The 22697-nt window shown below is 39.7% G+C and overlaps 1 protein-coding gene across 5 annotated transcripts in view; it reads right to left on the bottom strand.

Annotated features, from left to right (window-relative positions):
- Positions 1-22697, bottom strand: part of LOC140492103 (protein phosphatase 3 catalytic subunit alpha-like) — a 426658-nt gene that overhangs the window by 186089 nt on the left and 217872 nt on the right. For all 5 annotated transcript variants that reach the window (XM_072590850.1, XM_072590848.1, XM_072590851.1 and 2 more), the window contains one exon: positions 18909-19109. In XM_072590850.1, the coding sequence (XP_072446951.1) occupies positions 18909-19109 (201 nt within the window). The remainder of the gene's footprint in view (positions 1-18908; positions 19110-22697) is intronic.

Here is a 22697-nt window from a genome sequence, read left to right as displayed (position 1 = left end):
AATAGTTTTTCTGTTCAAAGTCTGGAAATATCTCCTTAGTTACAGCACACTATACCAATTAATTCAATCAGAACAGCATGAATGAGATGGGGGTTTATCCTTCAAAATTCAGGCAAAGGTCTTGATCGTTGTAGCACTTGTAAATTCAATTTTGTTCAGCATCAGATCAAAAATTATGTTCTCTCCTCTGACAAATTCTAAGCACAATATATAATGTAATGAAGAGGAACTGCATCAGATCTCCAGAATCTGGTCAATTGAACTTGTATCGTTACAATCATCAATGTAAAACCTGTATCGGATAGACAAGAAGCAGCTGGACTATCTTAAAACTTCTATATGTTTTTAAAAAAGACAAGTCAGCCTGCACTCATGAGAAGCTGGTTGGGATACATCTATCAAAGATAGAAATAGGACTTAGTTCTTTCCTTTTACTCTCTAAAATCATGATTTTCAAAGGGGCATTGGGTCAAGATTTAGAGGTTGGCTTGGAATGCTGATGACTCCAGGGTAGCTATGAATTTCAAAAGGACAGGCGGGTGAAATAGGCAGGAAGCCACAGTTGCCATTAATGAATGAACAAGCCCGCAAGCTCATTAAGGCACATGTTAAGATGCTTCTCCATTTGAATTCGGAATTATTTTCTCCAGCAAGATTTACCAGCCTAGATAGGCCTGAGTAATATTGTCAACAATTCCTTTGAAATGAAATTTGAGAGGCCAACTATTGCACAAACGTTGCACCAAATCTTTTTGTCCGTGGTCACTTCTGATCTCCTGGCCATCCAGGAGCCACCTGCTCGAATTGGCAAAGCTGTGACAGCTGATGCCAGGCAACCAGTTCCTATATGTTGAAACTGTGCAGTATGACTAGTGAAACTTCTTGGTCAATTAGGCCATCTAAATTTTAAATTAGCTTCATGATACCACCAAGGTTCGGGCATGAAGTGGGACATGGAATTCTTTTGGGTGTCCATTTTCCAAACTGCATTACAAATACACCCCATATCTTAGCAATTGCTTCCAAAATTTCAAAGGAATTATGGCTACATAGTTACTTTACATTTACAGAGGGGCTCAGTTAGCTCAGTTGGCAGGATGGCTGGTTTGCAATGCAGAGTCATGCTAAAATCACCGATTCATTTCCAACACCAGCTGAGGCGGCCATGCCTTCTCTACTTCACCTCTTGGCTGGTGTGTGGTGAGGTTCAGATTAAACTCACCACTAGAAGGGCTCTTTTGGAACAGTGGAATTGTCCTTCCCACTGAGTCGAATCCCAGGTTCAAGATCCACTTGCTCCACATTTGTGTAATAATATCTCTTAACAGGTTGACCAGAAAGTATCTAAACTCACTATCAGTCATCTGTTTCTAATACTAAAGTAGCTCTATCTCAGTCTGCAACAATGGCGACTTTACCTTTTCTTTGCAAAGGGCAGTTAAACCGTGGCACTAAACTAGGAATGAAGAACTTCACTGATTGAGACAACTATATCTTCCTTGAAGAAATTCAAGAAGTACAACACCAGGAAATTCAGTTTTTGGAAAAGTACACAAAAAGTTCATCAGGACTGGCAGGTAAATAACGAGATACCCTCCTTTTCTTCTTTGTCCACACTGGCAAAAACAGACTTTTCATCCTGTTCGAGCAATACCTGTACAATTCATTCTTCATATAGCACTCTATTTAAGAGTGGACCAAGCTCGGCATTTTGCAATAACTACCCACAGCCTCAATAACCCTTTGTCACTTTTAATAGTCTCATAAACCCACAATTTGTACCTCCACTATGTCATAGTATTAGCGCACATTGTACAGCTGCGAACTTTACCCTCATCTATTCAATCTTCTTACAGGACAAAATGGCATAGAAGAGAGGCCATCAGAGAGAATATGACTACCTTTAAATGCCTTATTCCTTTTGGAGACAAACCCCTGTACTTATTTAGTTGATGTCATAGAGATGATCAGAAGTCACATAACACCAGGTTACAGTCCAACAGGTTTATTCGAAATCACAGCTTTTAGAACACTGTTCCTTCAATGGGAGAGAAAGGAGCAGCGCTCCAAAAGCTTGTGATTTCAAATAAACCTTTTGAATTATAACCTGGTGTCACGTGACTTCTGACCTAGTCCAACACCAGCGCCTCTACATCATGGTCATCTGAGATGATAAGGTTGGTGGCAGAGTGATTCATGAACTATCTTGTCATCACAGCATTGCTCAGAAACATTTCACTGCACAGAATTACACAATGCCAATGAAACAACTTGTGTTTATTGTATTGGAGTTCAATATTTGCTAGCTCTGTAATCGCAGCTTCATGAATCAAGTTAAATCTCTGCCAAAAGTAAGAGGCTACTTGAGTCAAGATTGCTCACACAGCTTGGAGGTGACTGTGCACGAACTCTTGGAATAATTCACCTCAGCCTTCAACACAGTCTACACTAATGCTTTAAAATGACTGTACAAGATCTAGCTAGGAGTTCAAACTTAAAGAACAACTACATTTGAGCATTTAAAAAGACCCTCGACAGAGGATATTTGAATCTCCAGGTGGCGAAGATTTAGGCGGAATGGTTTGCAGACTACATCGGCATCATCATTGTTGCTTTATATTCTTAGGAACCTGCCCCTGATCGAACATTCTGTATCTGCTGAAGCAAATAATTGATCTCTCAGCAGAAATTGATAATGCATTGCCACTTGGCAATCAGACTTTACTACTTGTTTGCTGCATCTGTTGACATTTTAGATTCCCTAAATATCATAAAGTGGTAAAATGAAAAGATCCAGCTGGATAGAAAAAAAACCGTCATGTACACTCACTGAAAAAAACGATGGATGTAGAGGTGCTGGTGTTGGACTGGGGTGGACAAGCTAGAAGTGATGCAACATCAGGTTATAGTCCAACAGATTGATTTGAAATCACAAGCTTTCGGAGAGCTATCCTTTTGTAAGGTGAATGAAGGAGCAGCACTCCAAAAGCTTGTGATTTCAAATCAATCTATTGGACTATAACCTGGTGTCATGTGGCTTCTGACCTTGAAAAAACCATGTCTATGACACAATATGGCCATAAGTAAGGTTTCAAGAAATCACATATAGATTATGTGGCCTTCTTTATGAAGTGGGACTACCAAAGCTGGAACGGTTAAATTGAGACAGACAATAGTGGTACTGAACAGCGCATTTTTATTGAACTTGTGAAACACATCATCTTCAATAATTTCTTTTGCACTGGAACTGCAAAAGAAAAGCTATTCCACCCTCATTGGCTCCACAAATGAAATAGTGACCGGAAGCATTGTGCTTATAACAAACAGAGACAGAAAATAAAATTTTAAATATAAAATGTCAGGCCTGAACAACAACAGAAACACATGAATCAAATATAAATGTAGACAACTAATCCTATAGGCAAAGTAACAGAATAAACAACTTTAACGTTCCATTCACCTTTAAGACTTCAAAATCTACAAACAATGTTTTCCAAATACACAAACACCTATTTTATATATAGAGGAAAGTGGCAAGATATCAACAAAATTTATCAAAATATCTATATGAATCATTTTTTGAGCTTTATTGAAGTTTACATTGACCAGCAGGACCCTTAACCAGTAAAGTCTCTCAAAATTGATCACCATATTTTGTCTAAGAGCAATGAAGACTAAATAAACCACAAACATTGGTCAACCATTGTTATAATTTAGAATTAGGAGATAATTTAGATTGACATGGAATTTCAAATACGAGAAGAAGGGCTTATGCCCGAAACATCAATTCTCTTGTTCCTTGGATGCTGCCTGACCTGCTGCGCTTTTCCAGCAACACATTTTCAGCTCTGATCTCCAGCATCTGCAGTCCTCACTTTCTCCATGGAATTTCAAATAGTCTAGTTTGAGGAAACTGCAGTAAAGTAAGTGAATGAACTATTTCTCCACTGTCTGTCATTTACTGTTAATATTTTTGTAGTGAATTTATACTGAAATACTGTAATGTATCTTTTGTCTTGAAAGGAAAACTAATTTGTGACAGTGTATGCACATCTAACCTTGATCTACATTTTTTTTGAAACCTTGGTGAAGTTGAGTAAAAATCCCTTTTGACACATGCAGAAAATAGTTCCTTTAAGTATAGCAATAGTTGTAAACCTCCTGCTAACCAAAGGTAATACTGGCTCTAAAAATTCATGCAAAATCAAGGACAATATATCTGCACTAAAAAAATGCTCTTGAGATAATGGTTAGCAATAGCTTTGTGAAAAGAATAGTCCAAATGAAGGTGCTAGATTGTGCCAGAACAAAATAACTCACAACATTCTGAGTTGCATTCACTCAATAGCAAATTAAGATAGCAGGGCAGAAACAATTCTGAGGAAAGTTCAGGCAGTAATTTTTTGCACATTGTTAGCAACAGTACAGAATTTGGATTACATTTTAGTCTAGATGTGATTTTGATTCAGTGCTTGCTGAATGCACCAAATGTTTCTATTGTACTTCTGTCCACTCTGTACTCTCTCTTCCTCATGGCCAAAAACACAATATAGTCAAAGATATCCTGCCACTCAGTGTCTAAAATTCAAGTTTGATGGGAAGCTTTTGAACTCTAAAGGCTGTAATCCAAGGCCAAGCCCTCTTGAATGACCAGAAAAGATATCTTAATATAAAAGACTGTGTTAATACTGCAGTACACAAAAGAGGACTTTCATGTCACCCTTCACCTGTTTGAAGAAATCCATCAAGCAAATGGTTGTACCTGGATGCCTGTAAGACAAAGGTCCTCCTCCAACCAAAAGCAGGACTCACACCAACTCCCCTAGTATTGTCTTGGCTGTGGGTGTGTTTGCAGAAATGGGAAATTTCTTTTACAGACATTTCATTTCCTGTCTAGGTGACATCTTCAGTGCTTTGGAGCCTCATATGAAGCAGTGTTGCACTGTGTCTTCTGGAATTTATTTGATTCTGTTTCTGATGTTTCTGGTTGTTCGTTGTAGTGGCTGGTATATTGGGTGTTGGTTAATGTTGATGGAGTCCATGGCTAAGTGCCATGGTTACTGTATCCCTGGCTTATGGATTGTTGTTTGGTCTGTATCTGACACAGCGTGGTAGTATGTGATTCCTTTGACATCCATGTTGGAATTGGAGTTGTTCATAGGTAGCATTTAGACTGTTGGCACAGGATTCCCATTTCAGTGCTTGTCTTAGCATCCCTCACCCATAGGTGTTTGAGGTCTGTGTAAAGATTTGTAGACTGGATCCCGATTGTTGTAGTTGTGGGTATGTTCACCGAGCTGGGAAGTTGATTTGCAGACGTTTTGCCCCCTGTCTAGGTGACATCTTCAGTGCACCTGAGCTACAAATCATTACACAAATCTGGAACACCTACGAGCAAGAGACGCTAAGACAAGCAAGGAAATGAAGTCTGGAGCAGAGAGATGGGAGAAGTCCATCTCAAACGAGTGCCACAATATCCCAGGCACCCCCTGTGACATCCACAGAAATGGTGGCCACTAGCATGAAGGTTCAGACACATGCAGGCCGAACCTGACCAATGGCCTGCACACCTGCCTGCCACTTGACACAAGGACGGACGAATGTCTTACCATAGCTGCTCAATGCCTCACTGTCACGCAGCAAAGTACTCTCCTGTTAGAGAAGTGCAGGTGAGTCCCAAAAGTGAGGATGCTCAGTAGGTACTTTGAAATGGGAATTTTAGGAAGACTTCCCACCGCTTTACCCATTTACCCCACTCCTCTCAGACAAAGCTTCACATGCTGCCTCCTTCACCAATAACCTACTCTGTTCCTGCACAAATGGCAGCGTGATCTCCTTTGTAAACTCTTATGCGCTCTAATGCTCAGAGGATGTTTGTCAAGAGCATCTCATTTATCAGAAGGATAGCAATAGCTTGCTTTTAGCTTGACTGAAGCCCCAAGGGTTGCATTATATGTAGAAATAGTAAGAGGCAGAAGGTGAAGGCTTACTGGAATCACAAGAGGATTTGCTTAGGTGGTGTTAATTATATCACTACTGTATCATTTGTGACACAGTAAATAAGAAAGGTTTAAATATAAATATAAATATATATTGCCTTATTTGCTGCAGCATTCTGATTCCACAGTGGACAGAAAACTTCACCAGAATGGCACACCACCTCAGTTTAAATGACAAGTATGAACTGGAATATTTACTTTCTAGAAAACCATGTAGGGAAATCCAGATGGAAAGAGGGAAAGGAAAAGCCAAATTTGAAGTGAACATTCAGACAAGGAGCCCAACAGTTGGAAGCTCACTCCAGGAAAACCCCTAACAAAATATGATAGAGACTCTACAAAACTGTTCATTAATAGATTGAAAGATTGGACAGATCATCTGTAAAGTATCATATTAATTGTACACTTTATTCAAACAATGAGCCATGGTTTATCACTGCAGAATATGGAGAGCCAAATCTTGAGAGAGGCAACAGCAGAAGCATAATTAGTACAGTATAAATAATTCTTCAGTGAAACAGCAGTTCAACATCAATTCTTTAGTAATACGGATGAAGGTTCAGCACATGTGTGGGCTGCTAAGGAACCAAGAAATAGAGCAGGTGGCAACTGAGACTTTTAAATTCAGCAGAGGCATAGTATTTTCAAACTGAAATTTTGAGAATGTACTTAATTTCAGTTCCATGCAAAACTGATTGTCTGGATTGCTGCATGTTACTGAACACAAACAGCAACTGCACATTTTGTCCTAGAATTTTACATTGTTCACATTGAAATAAAAATATCTTCTGAATGCTCTCACTGCTGCTCTAGCTATTTTCAGAGTACTGTACCAGAGATTACTGGCACCGTGTACAACAATAATTCATCTCCACCAGAGGGCACTCCTGGGATTAATACATACATAACTGAGTTACTGGTCATAAATCTCAGCCCTTCATAGTCACAGATAGCCAACCAGTTTCTTTGCAGTAATTCATCACTGTATGCTCTTCAGAAAACCCATTAAGGAGTAGGCTTCAACAATATAAGCTGGAAGTGCAAGAATCATAAAAAGTAACATAAAACATATCAAAAAATCTCCTTAAACATTTATATCACATGCACTCAAGAACCAAATACATGGAAAAATTTATGTACATTAGTTTTAAAAAAAGATTTATCATGTTGAAGTTACCTGGAGCCTGTGATTCATAACTGGACAACTAAAGGAACTCCTGTTCTGCTATCACAGCTTTTCCAGAAGTGTGGTGGTTTTAAATAGGGATTACATCAAGTAGAATTGTGTGTGAAGATGAGGATTGCACATGCCAGTTTAAAAGTCAGTGGTGAGTCAACCTCCATTGCTCAGAGCAAAACCACTTCTGCCCTATTTGAGAGGAAGCTCCATCTCTTGGTGCTGCTAATCAACCATATGGTGAAGTAGAGGGATTCTACTGGAAGTGGGCTGGGAGGATCTAGTGAGGGAGATTAGAGAGCCTGCATGAGGAGGTCCACTAGGTAGCACAAAGAAACAGGTCATACCAAGGACAGGTTGACCTCCAGAGGATTCCCCCCCTCCTCCAAAACCCACTCACAACCCACTGCCCAAAACCATCCCCTCATCAGGATCACCAGGATTTCCTCCTTCTCCAATCCTCAAGGAACAAGCATCAGAAGGTAGGCTCTGCCTCCCAAATGGTTCCCAGGGATAGGGCATAAAGTTCCACCTAGTATTTCTATTACATCTCCAATAAAGTAATGTTTCAGAATGGAGAGTCCTGAGAGAATGTCTCGACAGCATTTCCAAATGTAGAAAAATATTAATAAGTTATTTTATTCAAACTGAATAAATAAGCAACCAGACATTTCATGCTTGTAAATATGTCTCAGTCACAGTGAACCAAAAAAGAATCAGTAATTTCCCAATTTTGCATGGCCTCATCCATTTGTACACATAGTCTAAAACTGACATAACTCTGCATCATTTTCTGACAATTAAATTAAATGGAAAAATGTGAGGGTGAAGCAGAGTTCAGAATATGAAAACTGCTGCTGTTAAAGGGGTTGTGGCACTGCCTTAAGAAACTGGCAATCAGAGTGACAAGAATTGCAGCCAGATTGAAGAAATGAGCAGCAGACATCAGAGGGCTGAACCTGCAGAACATCCTCAGGAAGAAATAGATTATGAGGGATGGATTGGGAATGGAGTGCTATTTATATTTCAACCAATGCCATTTAAAATCAACTGTATGTTAAATTGTTGATAACAATAGCAATATTTCTGGTTATTCCAACAACATAAACAAATTTATTCGGCAATTGTTAGTACTCTCTTCTGCCAGATTAATGCCATCTGTTTTAACAAAACTTGCTTTCTGAAATCTCAACAGACACATTCTTAGCGTGTGAATTGACTTATGCAAGTTATCTAAATAATCCTTACACTTGCCAAGCAAACTTTTAGAAATAGACATCATTTTTGTTTGCAATTTATACACTGGTGAATTGGAATCATTAACCAATTTCTCTTCTTTCCCCTTTCACCTCAATCACAGATTTAAGCATGTATTCTGTTTATATGCTTGTATGAGTCTGCAATTGTATTCAGATGTCACTAACGATTTCCATCAATGCTCGGGGTTATTGGGTTACCAAAAGAAGCAATTTTGGACTTGCACAGAGTTAGCAATGGTCAATCATGGAACAAGACCACAAAAATAAGTGGACAGATTTTGCATTGAATCTTTAACTCAACCATGTCATTAGCATCTCACATGCAAGTACCCTCGCCACAGAAGGCATGCATAACCGTAAGCCATGTTCAAGTCTTAGACTTTCAAGGGAACCTAGCCAGAAGGGACAAAGTAGATCCATTCTCCAAATGTCAGGAGAAAAGTAGCAACTCAATGATGCAGTCTTCTTGTTCTCCATTATGTCACTACTCCATCACTCTCAATACTCTTAGCCCATCGCGCTGTCTAAGTCATTGCAAGAAATCATATTGCAGGCTAGAAGAGTCGCAAGAAAGACTGGAAGAAGATGCTTGCCTTTAAAAGAAAGCAGGGATAGCTGGAAGTCACTGAGGAGGTGAGCAGCAGCAAGTGATTTTGTGATCATGCATACAACACCACAAAAGATTACCTCATCAGAGCAGCAAAGGTGGGTGACCTTCCACATATGTGTACCTGCCACCCTCACCCTGACATTCCCAGTTTTCACCTACACAGTGCTCCATGGACAAAAACACCTACACCATTTTTGTGAGGCATGTTTACCCATTGCCATCTCAACTTATATTGCTTAGACTCACCTTTTATGATTCATACCTAGGTTAGTGCTTTCTCATTCCCGTCCCAAACATTTATGTTCCACAAATGCTGCCATTACGTCCTCTCAACATATTCCATTTCTCACCAGTAAAAGCCAAGCCAATGTGGAAGAATAACGCAAGAGAGATCAGCAGGATGTTAGATTGCAACGTCTTTGAAGGTGTGATGATATTACTCCTTTGACAAGGTTATGCTGTCCTTGGCATTCTTTTTCCAGAGAGGTTGTAAAAGCAATGATTCTGAAAAGGCTAGGTCTGAAGGGTTTTAGGGCCAATTCGATTATTGCTGACAGATACTGCTCTCAAGCAAAAGGCTTTCAAGTTTAAAAAAAACTTGTATATTGAAAGGGGAGTGGTCAGTTTTCTCAGCTCAGCTTATCTTTGGCTTTGTTCGGTTTTATTAGCACTCTGGCTGCTCACTGAAAGCAGTCAGTCAGTTTGAGGTTGCTGGTTCAAGAAACATCTACATGGAAAAAGGTGTTCCATGCTGAGTCCCTCGGTCATCTCTTTCTCTCTCTCTGTCTCTCTCTCTCTCTCCCCCCCTTTCTCTCCTGTAAGATTCTGTGCTTGATTTTACCTTCTTTGCCAAGGGACATTTATGAAAATTGTTGCAGGAATTTGGAACAGCATCATTAAATTGGGATACTACACTGGATTTTCAGATAGGTTAAATTATTCTGTTCTATTTTGTTTGTGCATCATTCAATAATTTTGCAAATACATTCTGGCTCCTGGAATATCCACTTGACACCTGCTTTAACAACCAGCAAAGTTAGGGTCTGCGCTACTTTCTTGAAATGTTTTGGTAGTGGTGGTGGTGGTGGTGGTGGGGTGGTGGGGTTCTGGCCAGGCCCATAACAGAAGTGAAGGTACAGAATATATCATCAAACATTCACATAGAATACAACACACATTCATGTTGACCTGATGTCAGCAGTTACTGAATGATGGTGATCTGCACATTGATGACTCTGAATCCTTTCACCTTGTCAGTTTTAATTAATGTCTAATTAATCTCCAATATTTGTTTCAAGCATCAGGCAGATACTGATTCAAGAGGACAATGACTACTCTCTGAGGAGGTTGTGTACTCTGAGGAAGCAGTGTCACAGGACTCAAATTCAACCTCCATCAGCTCAGAAACATACAACTTGCTGTACATTCCCATGAGAAGCATATGTGTTGTCATATGGTGAGTCACACAAGTAAGCAGGAGCTGGTTTAGACAGAGGGACTCCAGGCTCTGCTCTTCTCCACACAAAGGCTGAGCCTCAAAGATTATTAACAAGCAGTACTATCCAGAAGCAGAAACTCTGTGAGGTTCTATCTGCATTTCCAGAAAAAAAAACTGTGCATCATTGCAATGAGATTGGAACAGACCGAGTTCAGTCTGAGATTCATAAGGCATTAATGCAGATGTCCATTCTATGACACCTGCATGAAGCATCAGATGCAGCCAATAATGGAGTGCAACAGCCTGCATACTCAGTCCAGCAGCTTAATTATCGATGTTGGAACGCCTCTCTCTTCAGCATCTGTTCAACTTTCAAGTATCCAAATCTTAAATAAGCATGGTGGCCTGGGTGGGCCTGGAAAGGGAAAATGTACAAAGAGAAAATGGAATTGGAAACCCTGCTCAAAGTGCTTCAGCTCTTTCCCTTGTTCCTCAACCTGCTCAAGTGACAGTCAATCAGAGTCCCACAGTGGGACAGTCTTTGTCAGGGGTCTCATAAGCTCTAAACTCCAAAGGTCATTGGCCTTGCACATCTGAGTAGTCAAAGTAGGGGCATAACAGGCAGAAGTGGCTACTGCAGATGCTGGAGATTAGAGTCAAGATTAGAGTGGTGCTAGAAAGGCACAGCAGGTCAGGCAGCATCCCAGGAGCAGGAAAATCGACGTTTTGGACAAAAGCTCTTCATCAGGAATCAGCAGGGGCAAAGCAGCCTACTTCTGGTTCTGCAGAAACAACCAGGATAATAATATGGTGAAGTAGTAAGAAAAGGAATACAGTTAGTCCTCATTTTAAATTGTCCCAATTTCAAGTTGGCTTGATTAATGATGTTTTTAATGAGCTGGCACGTATGAACATATGAATTAGAATTGTCACATGGACCTAAACCCTGTTCCGCCATTTAATATAAGGCTTTAGTATTATTGGTTTAATGTTATCAGGGCTTCAAAAGCCTTCAGCTTTTTCTAAATATCATGCAGAGTAAATCAAATTGGATGAAGTTTGGTATCTGTGATGCTGAGGAGCTCAGGAAGAGACCAAGATAGATCACCCATTCAGCACTTCTTGCTGTTGATTGTTGTTAATGCTTCAGCCTCATCATTTGCACTAATGTCTTGGGGTCTTCCACCATTGAGGATGGGAATGCAAGTGTCCTCTCACAGGCCACCATCTCCAGCTTTGAGGCAGTAGTTACTGTCAATGAGTCGTGCTGGGTAGGCCATGCATCCACATGCCTGACACAGACTTCCAAAACAAGCTTTCTATTCTGAGCTCTGTGATGGTAAATGCTTCTCAGCAGGGCAGAGAAAATGATTTAAGGACACCTTTTAAGCCTTCATGAAAACATGCAGTATTTCCACTGACTCATGGAGATCCCTAGGAAGACTGAAAACTGGAGAAGTATCTACAAAAGAGTCAACCATCTTAAGTATCTCAAATAGGTACGGGTGGAAGCCAAGTTCAAAATGTGGAAGGAATGTACAAACATCTGAGAACCTGATACACCCACCTCCTCAAATACCATCTGCCCCACCTGTAGCAAGGTGTGTAGATCCAGTATTGAACTATTTTGTAACTTCATGGCTCCAAACTCCAGGGTGGAAAAACGTTATCCTCAGTTTTGAGAAACTGACAAAGAAACTAGAATTTGAGCATCCGTGTGAAAGAACTTCTGAGAGAGGACACTGATATTGGTGTGTTGAATCTGCCACTGAATTTGCAGGACTTGTGGAGGCATCGGTGCTGATACATTTCTTAATATTTGAGATGTCTGATGCATATTGTCCACATCTCTGATGCATACAGTCAGGCAGCTAACATTACTGTCCTGCAGACAATGAGTTTGGTGCAGAGTCTGAGGTCTTTGTCATTAAACACTCTGTTTCTCAGATGGTTAAAGGTTGCACTGGCACAGTGGAGGTGATCTTGACCATAATCTATGACTCCCTGCACTGGTGGGAATCCAATCACAGTAGCAAATCTGAGGAATTTCTCATTTTGTCTGCTCTCATCAGAAGCATATTGACTAGTGTTGACAGTAAACAAACAATACATCTGTGATTTGAGACATATATTTATGTATATTAGACTGGGGAGTCTAAGGGATATCACCATCTGCTCCCCTGTGATAAAGAAATTTCAAATTGTGCTAATTGAGATAGTTACTGGTAATGCATCCAGAGTGTAGGTCACTTTAAAGGGGCTGATTGCCCAGAAAGCTTCAGGTGTCATCAATGATCTGCATTAAAGACTGGATGTCTGAACAATTGGTGTTAGTCATGCCTAGAAAGCTGACACTCTTCCAATCTGCTTCATAATGTATCATCTGTTGAGAGCAAGAGGTGTGTTTGTCCCTCTGTCCTGCACCTACTGGATTAGTTCCTTCTACTGGTCTTATTGCTGAAGGCTAATCAGAAGCTTTTGAGAAGGATGAACAGCTAAGAAGTACAGATCAAAGGCAAAAAAAGTTCAAGGTAGCAGAAATAATCTCAAATTTTCGAAAATTCCTCTAGAATTTTAAAAGAACATGTCCTGTGAGCAAAAGCACAATGTTTGGGTAAAGAAGTAGCCACCATAGCTTTCAGCCTACCAATTCCTCAATCTCATTAACCATAACAACTCTTTCTCCTAGTTGTACCTGATGAGTTAAAGATAGATAGTCAGAGAAGCCCTTATGCTACTAGTTAAAGCCAGAAGACAAGGTGAAAGTCGGAGTCTTGTGGTGCTGTGAAGGTGTCCCTACCTTTGAGCCAGGAGATCCAAAGTCAAGTCCCGCCTCTCCCGGGGAGTGTCACAGCATGTCTGAGCAGGTTGATTAAAATACGTACAAGTTAAAGCTGCAGTCAATATGCTGTTGAATATTTAAATCTGATTGGTTGCTTGTATGAGGTTTCCTGCATACTTAGAAAAATGTACTTGCACTCACTCCTCACCCCCTCGCAGGTCAAATCTGCTCAAATTGTTACTGCTGTGATTAATATCACTTTCACTGGACTCAAATGAGATTAGCCAATCATATTAATACAGTATTTATATGAGATTTCACCTCTCTGTTCAGATATCCTGCCTTTCTCTGGCCAACATCTGTCGTTTGAGTGAGGTGTTAACTAAGGCCCCATCTGTCCTTTTATATAAAAGATCTTATGAGACTATTCAGGAAACAGCAATGGAGTTCTTCCAGTACCTTGGCTTATAGTCATTCATCAATAAACATCAATAAGAAAATAGATGTTTTGGTAATTATTTTATTGCTGAAATCCTTCCTGATGCCAAAGTTGTACTTTCTTTCAGCTACACACAACACATAGATTTTATTTCAATAAATCATTTCAACTACATTGTTCTTAGAAAGAAATATAAATATCTTATTTGAAAATAATATGAAAGTTAAAAAAAGAACTGATAAATAAAATACATGGCAATTCAAGTTAGGAGCTGGAACAGGTCACTCAAGCACAAATCAGCTCCACTATTTAGTAAGATCATCGCCAATCTCAATACTCCACTTTCCCACCTACTGCTGATAACCTTTCAACTCCTCACTTACCAAGAATCACTGTAGTGGTTGTAATGAGGTCAGAGCTGAAAATGTGTTGCTGGAAAAGCGCAGCAGGTCAGGCAGCATCCAAGGAGCAGGAGAATCGACGTTTCGGGCATGAGCCCTTCTTCCTGAAGTAGGGTTCATGCCCAAAACGTCGATTCTCCTGTTCCTTGGATGCTGCCTGACCTGCTGCGCTTTTCCAGCAACACATTTTCAGCTCTGATCTGCAGTCCTCACTTTCTACTTGTAATGAGGTCAGCCAGCTGGACCTCACAGGATACGAGTTCCCTGATTGGGATTGTTCATCTGGTCCAATCAGGGAGCACTGGCTGCCAGATAAAAAGGGAAGTGTTTGAATAAAGATTCGTGCACTTTGTGTCTTTTCACTGTGTCTCACACTTGCACACACACACCATGGGTGCAGGGGATAAAAATAAGCACTACCGCACTTAGGTGGTAGTGTGGGGGTTAAATTAAAAAATATATAATAAAAAAAAGAAAAAAAAGAAAGAAAAAAAAAATAAACAGGGGATTGGGTGTGGGGGTTTTAAAAAAAAAACAGGAAATTCACACAGCATTGCCCTGTGGTTTGTAGGGCAGTGCTTGTCACTGGCCACTCGGGTGTCTTTCCTATCTTCCTGGTGGTGGAAATTGAATAAAGATTCGTGCACTTTGTGTCTTTTCACTGTGTCTCACACCTGCACACACACACCATGGGTGCTGGGGAAAAAATAAGCACTACCGCACTTAGGCGGTAGTGTGGGGGTTTAAAAAAAAAAAAAAAAGGGAAGTGTTTGAATAAAGATTCGTGCACTTTGTGTCTTTTCACTGTGTCTCACACTTGCACACACACACCATGGGTGCAGGGGATAAAAATAAGCACTACCGCACTTAGGTGGTAGTGTGGGGGTTAAATTAAAAAATATATAATAAAAAAAAGAAAAAAAAGAAAGAAAAAAAAAATAAACAGGGGATTGGGTGTGGGGGTTTTAAAAAAAAAACAGGAAATTCACACAGCATTGCCCTGTGGTTTGTAGGGCAGTGCTTGTCACTGGCCACTCAGGTGTTTTTCAAAAAAAGAAAAAGGGAAGTGTTTGAATAAAGATTCGTGCACTTTGTGTCTTTCACTGTGTCTCACACCTGCACATACACACACCATGAGTGCTGGGGAAAAAATAAGCACTACCGCACTTAGGCGGTAGTGTGGGGGTTAAACTTAAATTAAAATAGAAAGAAAAAAGAAAAAAAAAGAAAAAAAAGAGGAAAAAAAAGAAAAAAAGAAAAAGAAAAAAACAAAGAAAAAAAAGGGAAGTGTTCCTCTCCAACTCTATTTTGATTTAGTCCCTGCCCTCCCCTTCACTGTTTTGATCACACAGCATTGCCCTTTGATGTGAAGGGCAGTGCTTGTCACTGGCCACTTAAGTGTTTTTCATATCTTCCTGGTGGTGGCAATTGAATAAAGATTTGTGCATTTTGTGTCTTTCACTGTGTTTCACACCTGCACACACACACCATGGGTGCTGGGGAAAAAAATAAGCACTACCGCAGTTAGGCGGTAGTGTGGGGGTTAAAGAAAAAAAAAGAAAATTAAAAAAAAGAGAAAAAAGGGAAGTGTTCCCCTCCAACTCTATTTTGATTTAGTCCCTACCCTCCCCTTCACTGTTTTGATCACACAGTATTGCCCTTTGATGTGAAGGGCAGTGCTTGTCACTGGCCACTCGGGTGTTTTTCATGTCTTCCTGGTGGTGGAAATTGAATAAAGATTCATGCACTTTGTGTCTTTCACTGTGTCTCACAGCTGTACACACACACCATGGGTGCTGGGGAAAAATAAGCACTACCGCAGTTAGGCGGTAGTGTGAAAAAAGAAAAAAAAAATAAGCAGGGAAAAAAAAGAAAAAAAAACTAGAAATTTCACACAGCATTGGCCTTTTAAAAGAAAAAAAAGGGAAGTGTTCCCCTCCAACTCTATTTTGATTTAGTCCCTACCCTCCCCTTCACTGTTTTGATCACACAGCATTGCCCTTTGATGAGAAGGGCAGTGCTTGTCACTGACCACTTGGGTGTTTTCCTATCTTCCTGGTGGTGGCTATCGAATAAAGATTCATACACCTTGTGTTTCTCACTGCATCTCACACCTACACACACACGCCATAGGTGCTGGGGAAAAAAATAAGCACTACAGCAGTTAGGCAGTAGTGTGGGGGTTAATAATTTTAAAAAAAAGAACAAAAAAAATTTAACAGGAGTGTCAGAAGTTCTGTTCACTCTGAAAAGTCCAAAACGTGCAGGTTAGGTGAATTGACCATGCTAAATTGCCCGTAGTGTTAGGTAAAGGGGTAAATGTAGGGGAATGGGTCTGGGTGGGTTGCGGGTCGGTGTGGACTTGTTGGGCCGAAGGCCCTGTTTCCACACTGTAAGTAATCTAATCTAATCTAATATAACCTAACTAGCTCTGAGGAAGCCAAAGAAAGAAAAAAAAGGGAAGTGTTTCCTGGTGGTAGAAATTGAATAAAGATTCGTACACCTTGTGTCTCACTGTGTCTCACACCTACTCACACACACCATGGGTGCTGTAAGCACTACCGCAGTTAGGCAGTAGTGTGGGGGTTATATAAAAAAAATAGGAATGAAGCACTATCGCAGTTAGGTGGTAGTGTGGGGGTAGAAATTTTAAAAAAGGAGTGTAAGGGCAAAAAAAAATAAACAGGGGATTATTTAGAAAAAAAATTAAATAAACAGGGGATTATTTAGAAAAAAAAGGAAAAAAAAGATAAACAGGAGTTTTCATTGCCCAAAGAAAAAAAAACAGGAGATTTCACACAGCATTGCCTTTTGTGAAGGGCACAGCTTGTCACTGGCCACTCGGGTGTTTTCCTTTTGAGAAAAGAAAAATAAAAAGAAGAAAAAGGGAAGTGTTTCCTGGTGGTGGAAATTGAATAAAGATTCGTACACCTTGTGTCTCTCACTGTGTCTCACACCTGCACACACACACAGCATGGGTGCTGGGGAAAAATAAGCACTACCGCAGTTAGGCGGTAGTGTGGGGGTTTAAAAAAGAAAAAAAAAACAAAAAAAAAAAAATCAGGAGCATCTGGCCATAAACAGGTCAATAAAGATTCATGCACCTTGTGTCTCTCACTGTGTCTCTCACCTGCGCACACACACAATGTGGGTGCTGGGGAAAAATAAGCATACTGCAGTTAGGCGATAGTGTGGGGGTTAATAATAAAAAAAGAAAAAAAGAAAAGGAAAGTGTTACACTCTTTTTTTATGTAACTGGATTGTCTCATGTACAAATGTCATTGTTGCCTTTTATATGTGGAAGTGGGATTTGAGGTTTGTCCTCATCTCCCTGTAAACTGGTTGAAAGGTAGGGTGTGGGGCCTGGCTTTGCTGCTCCTCTCCCTTGTAAAATTGCTGTTGTATACAGCTGTAAATGTTAACTGTTAACTGTTTTCTTGTAAACTGTTTTGTAATTTGTTAAATAAAAAAAAGGGAAGTGTTTTCACTGTGTCTCACACCTGCATACGTACAACATGGGTGCAGGGGAAAAACAAGCACGACCACAATTAGGTGGTAGTGTGGGGAAAAAAAGAAAAAAAAAGAAAAAAGAAAATAAACAGGAGAATCTGAGAGTCTCTTCATTCTTGAGACTGACTCTGAAAAAAGAAAAAAGGGAAGTGTTCACCTGCACACACACAACATGGGTGCTGGGGGAAGAAATAAGCACTACCGCAGTAGTGTGGGGGTAAAAAAAAGGAGTGTCAGAGATCTTGGCACTCTTAAAGAAAAGAAAAAAAAAAGAAAATAACAGGAATATCAGAGGTTCTGTTCACTCTGAGAGCTGGCTCTGAGGGACCTGGACCAGTGTGGGAAGGACTCTCCTCTTGAAAAAAAAGGGAAGTGTTCACCTGCACACACACAACATGGATGCTGGGGAAAACAATAAGCACTACCGCAGCTAGGTGGTAGTGTGGGGGGTTAAAAAAAATAGAGGATTGTCTAAAGATAAGCACTACCGCAGTTAGGCGGTAGTGTGGGGATTTTAAAAAAAAAGGAGAAACAAAAGAGAAAAAAAGAAAAAAGGGAAGTGTTCGAGATATTGTCATCCTGATAGCTGACTTGGACTGAGGCAGTGCTAAGGTCAAGGACCGTTCATTTCACTATCTACCTATGCCTTAAGAATATCGGTTATTATTAGGGGGCCTGTACGCAAGATCAGGTACAAAATTCACCTATGATCAGATATAAAATGAATAAATAGCTCCAAAACGTAATCCTTAGCTCCATCATTTGGCCAATAGTTTTGTTTCACATGGCATCTCTTTACCTAATCCATACATCTTGGATGTTACATTTATGCATTTGTAGTTTTCTTGGAAACTCTTGCAGTTAGATATCTATCTGTTAACAGCCAACATATCACAGTTATATAATGCTCAAAGCTTAAACATGATCTACCATCAACTCATTTGATGTGAATGGTTTTCTTCAAACTTATTTCAATTTTTAAGAACAATATTCATGTTACAGTTTACATTCAAATTGTCAGGAATTTCTCCCCACTGTTTCTGCACCATTGCCAGAATATTGCCGGATATGCAGCAGAAACCCTATTTACTCTGGACTTTGGAGTTTCTGCTCTGTTTTCAGCAAAGATCCAATGATACGTTAGGAACAGCTTTGAGGAAGTTCTCAATATCTTCTGTTAACTTTTGAAGTGGGTTACACCTAGCATTGCTACGTAACAGTTCATTTCATATTATATTCACACCTAAAATCTGTTTTAAATTTCAAAATGCTAACAAGTCTACACAGTTCTACCTGTCACAGGAGCTTCTATATCCAGCATTGTTTTTTCTTGGCGAAGAATGGAAGCTCCTTCATTAATAATTCGAAGTGCTACAATTTCTTCTACTCGTCCCTCCTTGGTGAGATGAGCCTTTAAAAGATCAACCCGTGGCTTGCCATCACAGTCAAATACTTCCTTCATGGTCAGTCGATGGCTTAGTGGAAAAGGAACAGCTGTAACATAAAAAGAGAAATATGGAACATAGAACATAGAACATAGAACATAGAACAATACAGCACAGAACAGGCCCTTCGGCCCACGATGTTGTGCCGAACATTTGTCCTAGCTTAAGCACCCATCCATGTACCTATCCAATTGCCGCTTAAAGGTCACCAATGATTCTGACTCTGCCACTCCCACAGGCAGCGCATTCCATGCCCCCAGCACTCTCTGGGTAAAGAACCTACCCCTGACATCCCCCCTATACCTTCCACCCTTCACCTTAAATTTATGTCCCCTTATAACACTGTTGTACCTGGGGAAAAAATTTCTGACTGTCTACTCTATCTATTTCTCTGATCATCTTATAAACCTCTATCAAGTCACCCCTCATCCTTCGCCATTCCAATGAGAAAAGGCCTAGCACTCTCAACCTATCCTCGTATGACCTATTCTCCATTCCAGGCAACATTCTGGTAAACCTTCTCTGCACCCTCTCCAAAGCTTCCACATCTTTCCTAAAGTGAGGCGACTAGAACTGCATACAGTACTCCAAATGTGGCCTAACCAAGGTCCTGGACAGCTGCAACATCACTTCACGACTCTTGAATTCAATCTCTCTGCTAATGAATGCTAATACACCATAGGCCTTCTTACAGGCTCTATCCACCTGAGTGGCAACTTTCAAAGAGCTATGAACATATATCCAAGATCCCTCTGCTCCTTCACCTTACTAAGAACCCTACCGTTAGTCCTGTATTCCGCATTCTTAGTTGTCCTTCCAAAATGGACAACCTCACACTTGACAGGGTTGAACTCCATCTGCCACTTCTCAGCCCAGCTCTGCATCATATCTAAGTCCCTTTGCAGCTGACAACAGCCCTCCTCGCTATCCACAACTCCACCAATCTTTGTATCATCTGCAAATTTACTGACCCACCCTTCGACTCCCTCTTCCAAGTCATTAATAAAAATTACAAACAGCAGAGAACCCAGAACTGTTCCCTGCGGAACTCCACTTGTAACTGGGCTCCAGGCTGAATATTTACCATCTACCACCACTCTCTGACTTCGACCGGTTAGCCAGTTTTCTATCCAACTGGCCAAATTTCCCTCTAAACCATGCCTCCTGACTTTCCACATAAGCCTACCATGGGGAACCTTATCAAATGCCTTATTAAAATCCATGTACACTACATCCACTGCTCTACCCTCATCCACATGCTTGGTTACCTCCTCAAAGAATTCAATAAGACTTGTAAGAGAAGACCTACCCCTCACAAATCCTGACCTACCCCTCACAGATCCATATTGTGTGCAAACAAACCCATATTGTGTGCTTCCAACTAAACATAAGTATTATGATAGGTGCGGTGTACTTTGCATTGCAAGTTCCCCCCCTCCTACAAGACTAATCGCCCTGTTCATTTCTCAGTCTGACCTCGTCAGTGAGGAGAGTTCTGCCCAGTGCAGACACTATGAACATGCTGTTTGACGTACACATCATTGGTTTCATCCCCTCCCCAATTCATCCTTCTGTACACTGGATCGGATATTTTCAGCTGAAGTCTCATTCCTGGGAAACATATTTTCTTCTCATGACCATTTAAAAGTATATTTTTTTAAAAATCAAAGTATTGAAGAAAATATGGAATTCTTAATAAACAGTAGCTGGTTGGCATAAGAGAAACATGGCATAGGTGAATCAGCTGTACACTAGCTTGGGCTGGGAATCAAGCTTTTAGAACAGCTTGAGCTTCCTGTTGGTTGGCTGGCTCATCCTTGCTCCCCGTAGGGAGATAAGGACACATTACAATTGTTTATGGTGGAAGTGATAAAGGGGCTTCATGGAGTTTTCTGTCTGGGGAATGTAGAGTCTAGCTGAAATATACCTCAGTATATAAAATATTAACATTTTACAAAGTAATTTAAGAAACAGATTTTACATGTTTCTAAGATGTATTATATACTGACTACGTTATGCAAGTTTTACAACTCTGTTAAATGTTACTCTGCCAGTTCATTGATGTTTTTATTTTGTTGGCATTGGTGGTAATATTAATTCTCAAATGTTAAAGCAAGGTTATAATGGACAACAGCAGAGCAACAATTATCATAAAATTTCAAATAAATCACCAAAATGACAATTTATACAGTACAGTACAATAAAGTTATATATAATTTACTGACATTGGGAAGATCAAACAAATTTTCAGGAAGATTTTGGTTGAGAATCTGCATAGTACCAATTCAGAACTTAATATGAAAAATAATTTTAGTGAAAATTATAAAGACACTGTGGTTTCACCTTCTAAAGTAAACAGCACAGTGTGTTTAGCAACCTAAATATGTATGCATTGTTTATGTTTTGCCCATAAATGAACTTAGCCAACGAAAGTATAACACAGAATGTACAGTAAGAAACAGGTCATTCAACCTATTTGGTCTATATTAGTGATCCTACACTGTCAGCATAGCCGTCTATTCCTTCATCACATGATAATGCAACATCCTCTTAATTCCATCTCTAGCATTCATCTCAAATATTTATTGCAGTACTGAGTTCTACATTCCAAATTCCGTACTGAATTTATTTGATCACTAATATATACTCATAGGCTCTTGTTTCTGACTCCCCACAAGTGGCAATATTTTGTGCACTGAGGTATATTAACAATTTAATTAATTTTAGTTCAACTAAAATTCCCCGTGATTTCAACTGTGGGTGGATTTCAAACTTTTACAGGAAAATCCACAAATGATTTATCGTGACAACTCAAAATGGTATTTCAGAGTTTGTTTGGCACTTATTTGGCTGTATGGAAAGCAATTATCTAGACTGAAATAAAATGACTCTTCAGATTCTGCTAAAATGAATGTTTGTAATATAATGGTCCAATGATTTAATTTCCAATTAATGTAATATTCAGATACAATGAAATATCATAATGTAAGAGATCACATTTTTTTCTTTTTTGGATTATAAACTGAAACAGAAGCATGATCATTATATAGTTTCAATTATCAACAGAATTTTGCAACTTTGGAAAAAGCAAGTGGTGCATAATTTTTGGTTGTGCAATATAATGTTGCTTTTCAAAGCAGTGAGATTGTTATTATGAGACAGATTGACACCAAGAGTTAGGGAAAAACTGCTTGTTCCCTGTCAATATTGTATTCCAATTATAATATCCTTACCAAATCATTTGGCTTCTGTCTGTTGTATTCGTGAATGAGGTTTTGTGGGTTTGGGGCTTTTAAAGGGACATATTTTAAGTTGCATAGTAGCAAACGAGGAAGCACTTTCTCTGCAATTTTTAGATTGGTAGGTTATAATAAATAGAGGTATTTTCTGTTAATGGTGAAACATAGCCCAGATTTTTGAATGGCCAGATAATTTGTTTCTGCAGTGTAGGTTAAAACTAATACGCAACCAACTCCTGGTTGTACTAAGGGTCGATCACGTTGATGCACCTGCTATTTTTCTCAATCTCAGCTGGGAACATAGTGTTATTGTTTTGCAGTTCTATTTGATAATATAGCTAAAATATATTATGTCAAAGAAATTGCAACTGAATATTTGTCAATCATTGTATAGCATA

This window comes from Chiloscyllium punctatum, chromosome 20 (assembly GCF_047496795.1).
Source record: "Chiloscyllium punctatum isolate Juve2018m chromosome 20, sChiPun1.3, whole genome shotgun sequence".
Lineage (NCBI taxonomy): Eukaryota > Metazoa > Chordata > Chondrichthyes > Orectolobiformes > Hemiscylliidae > Chiloscyllium > Chiloscyllium punctatum.
This window is presented reverse-complemented; position numbering and strand designations above follow the sequence as displayed.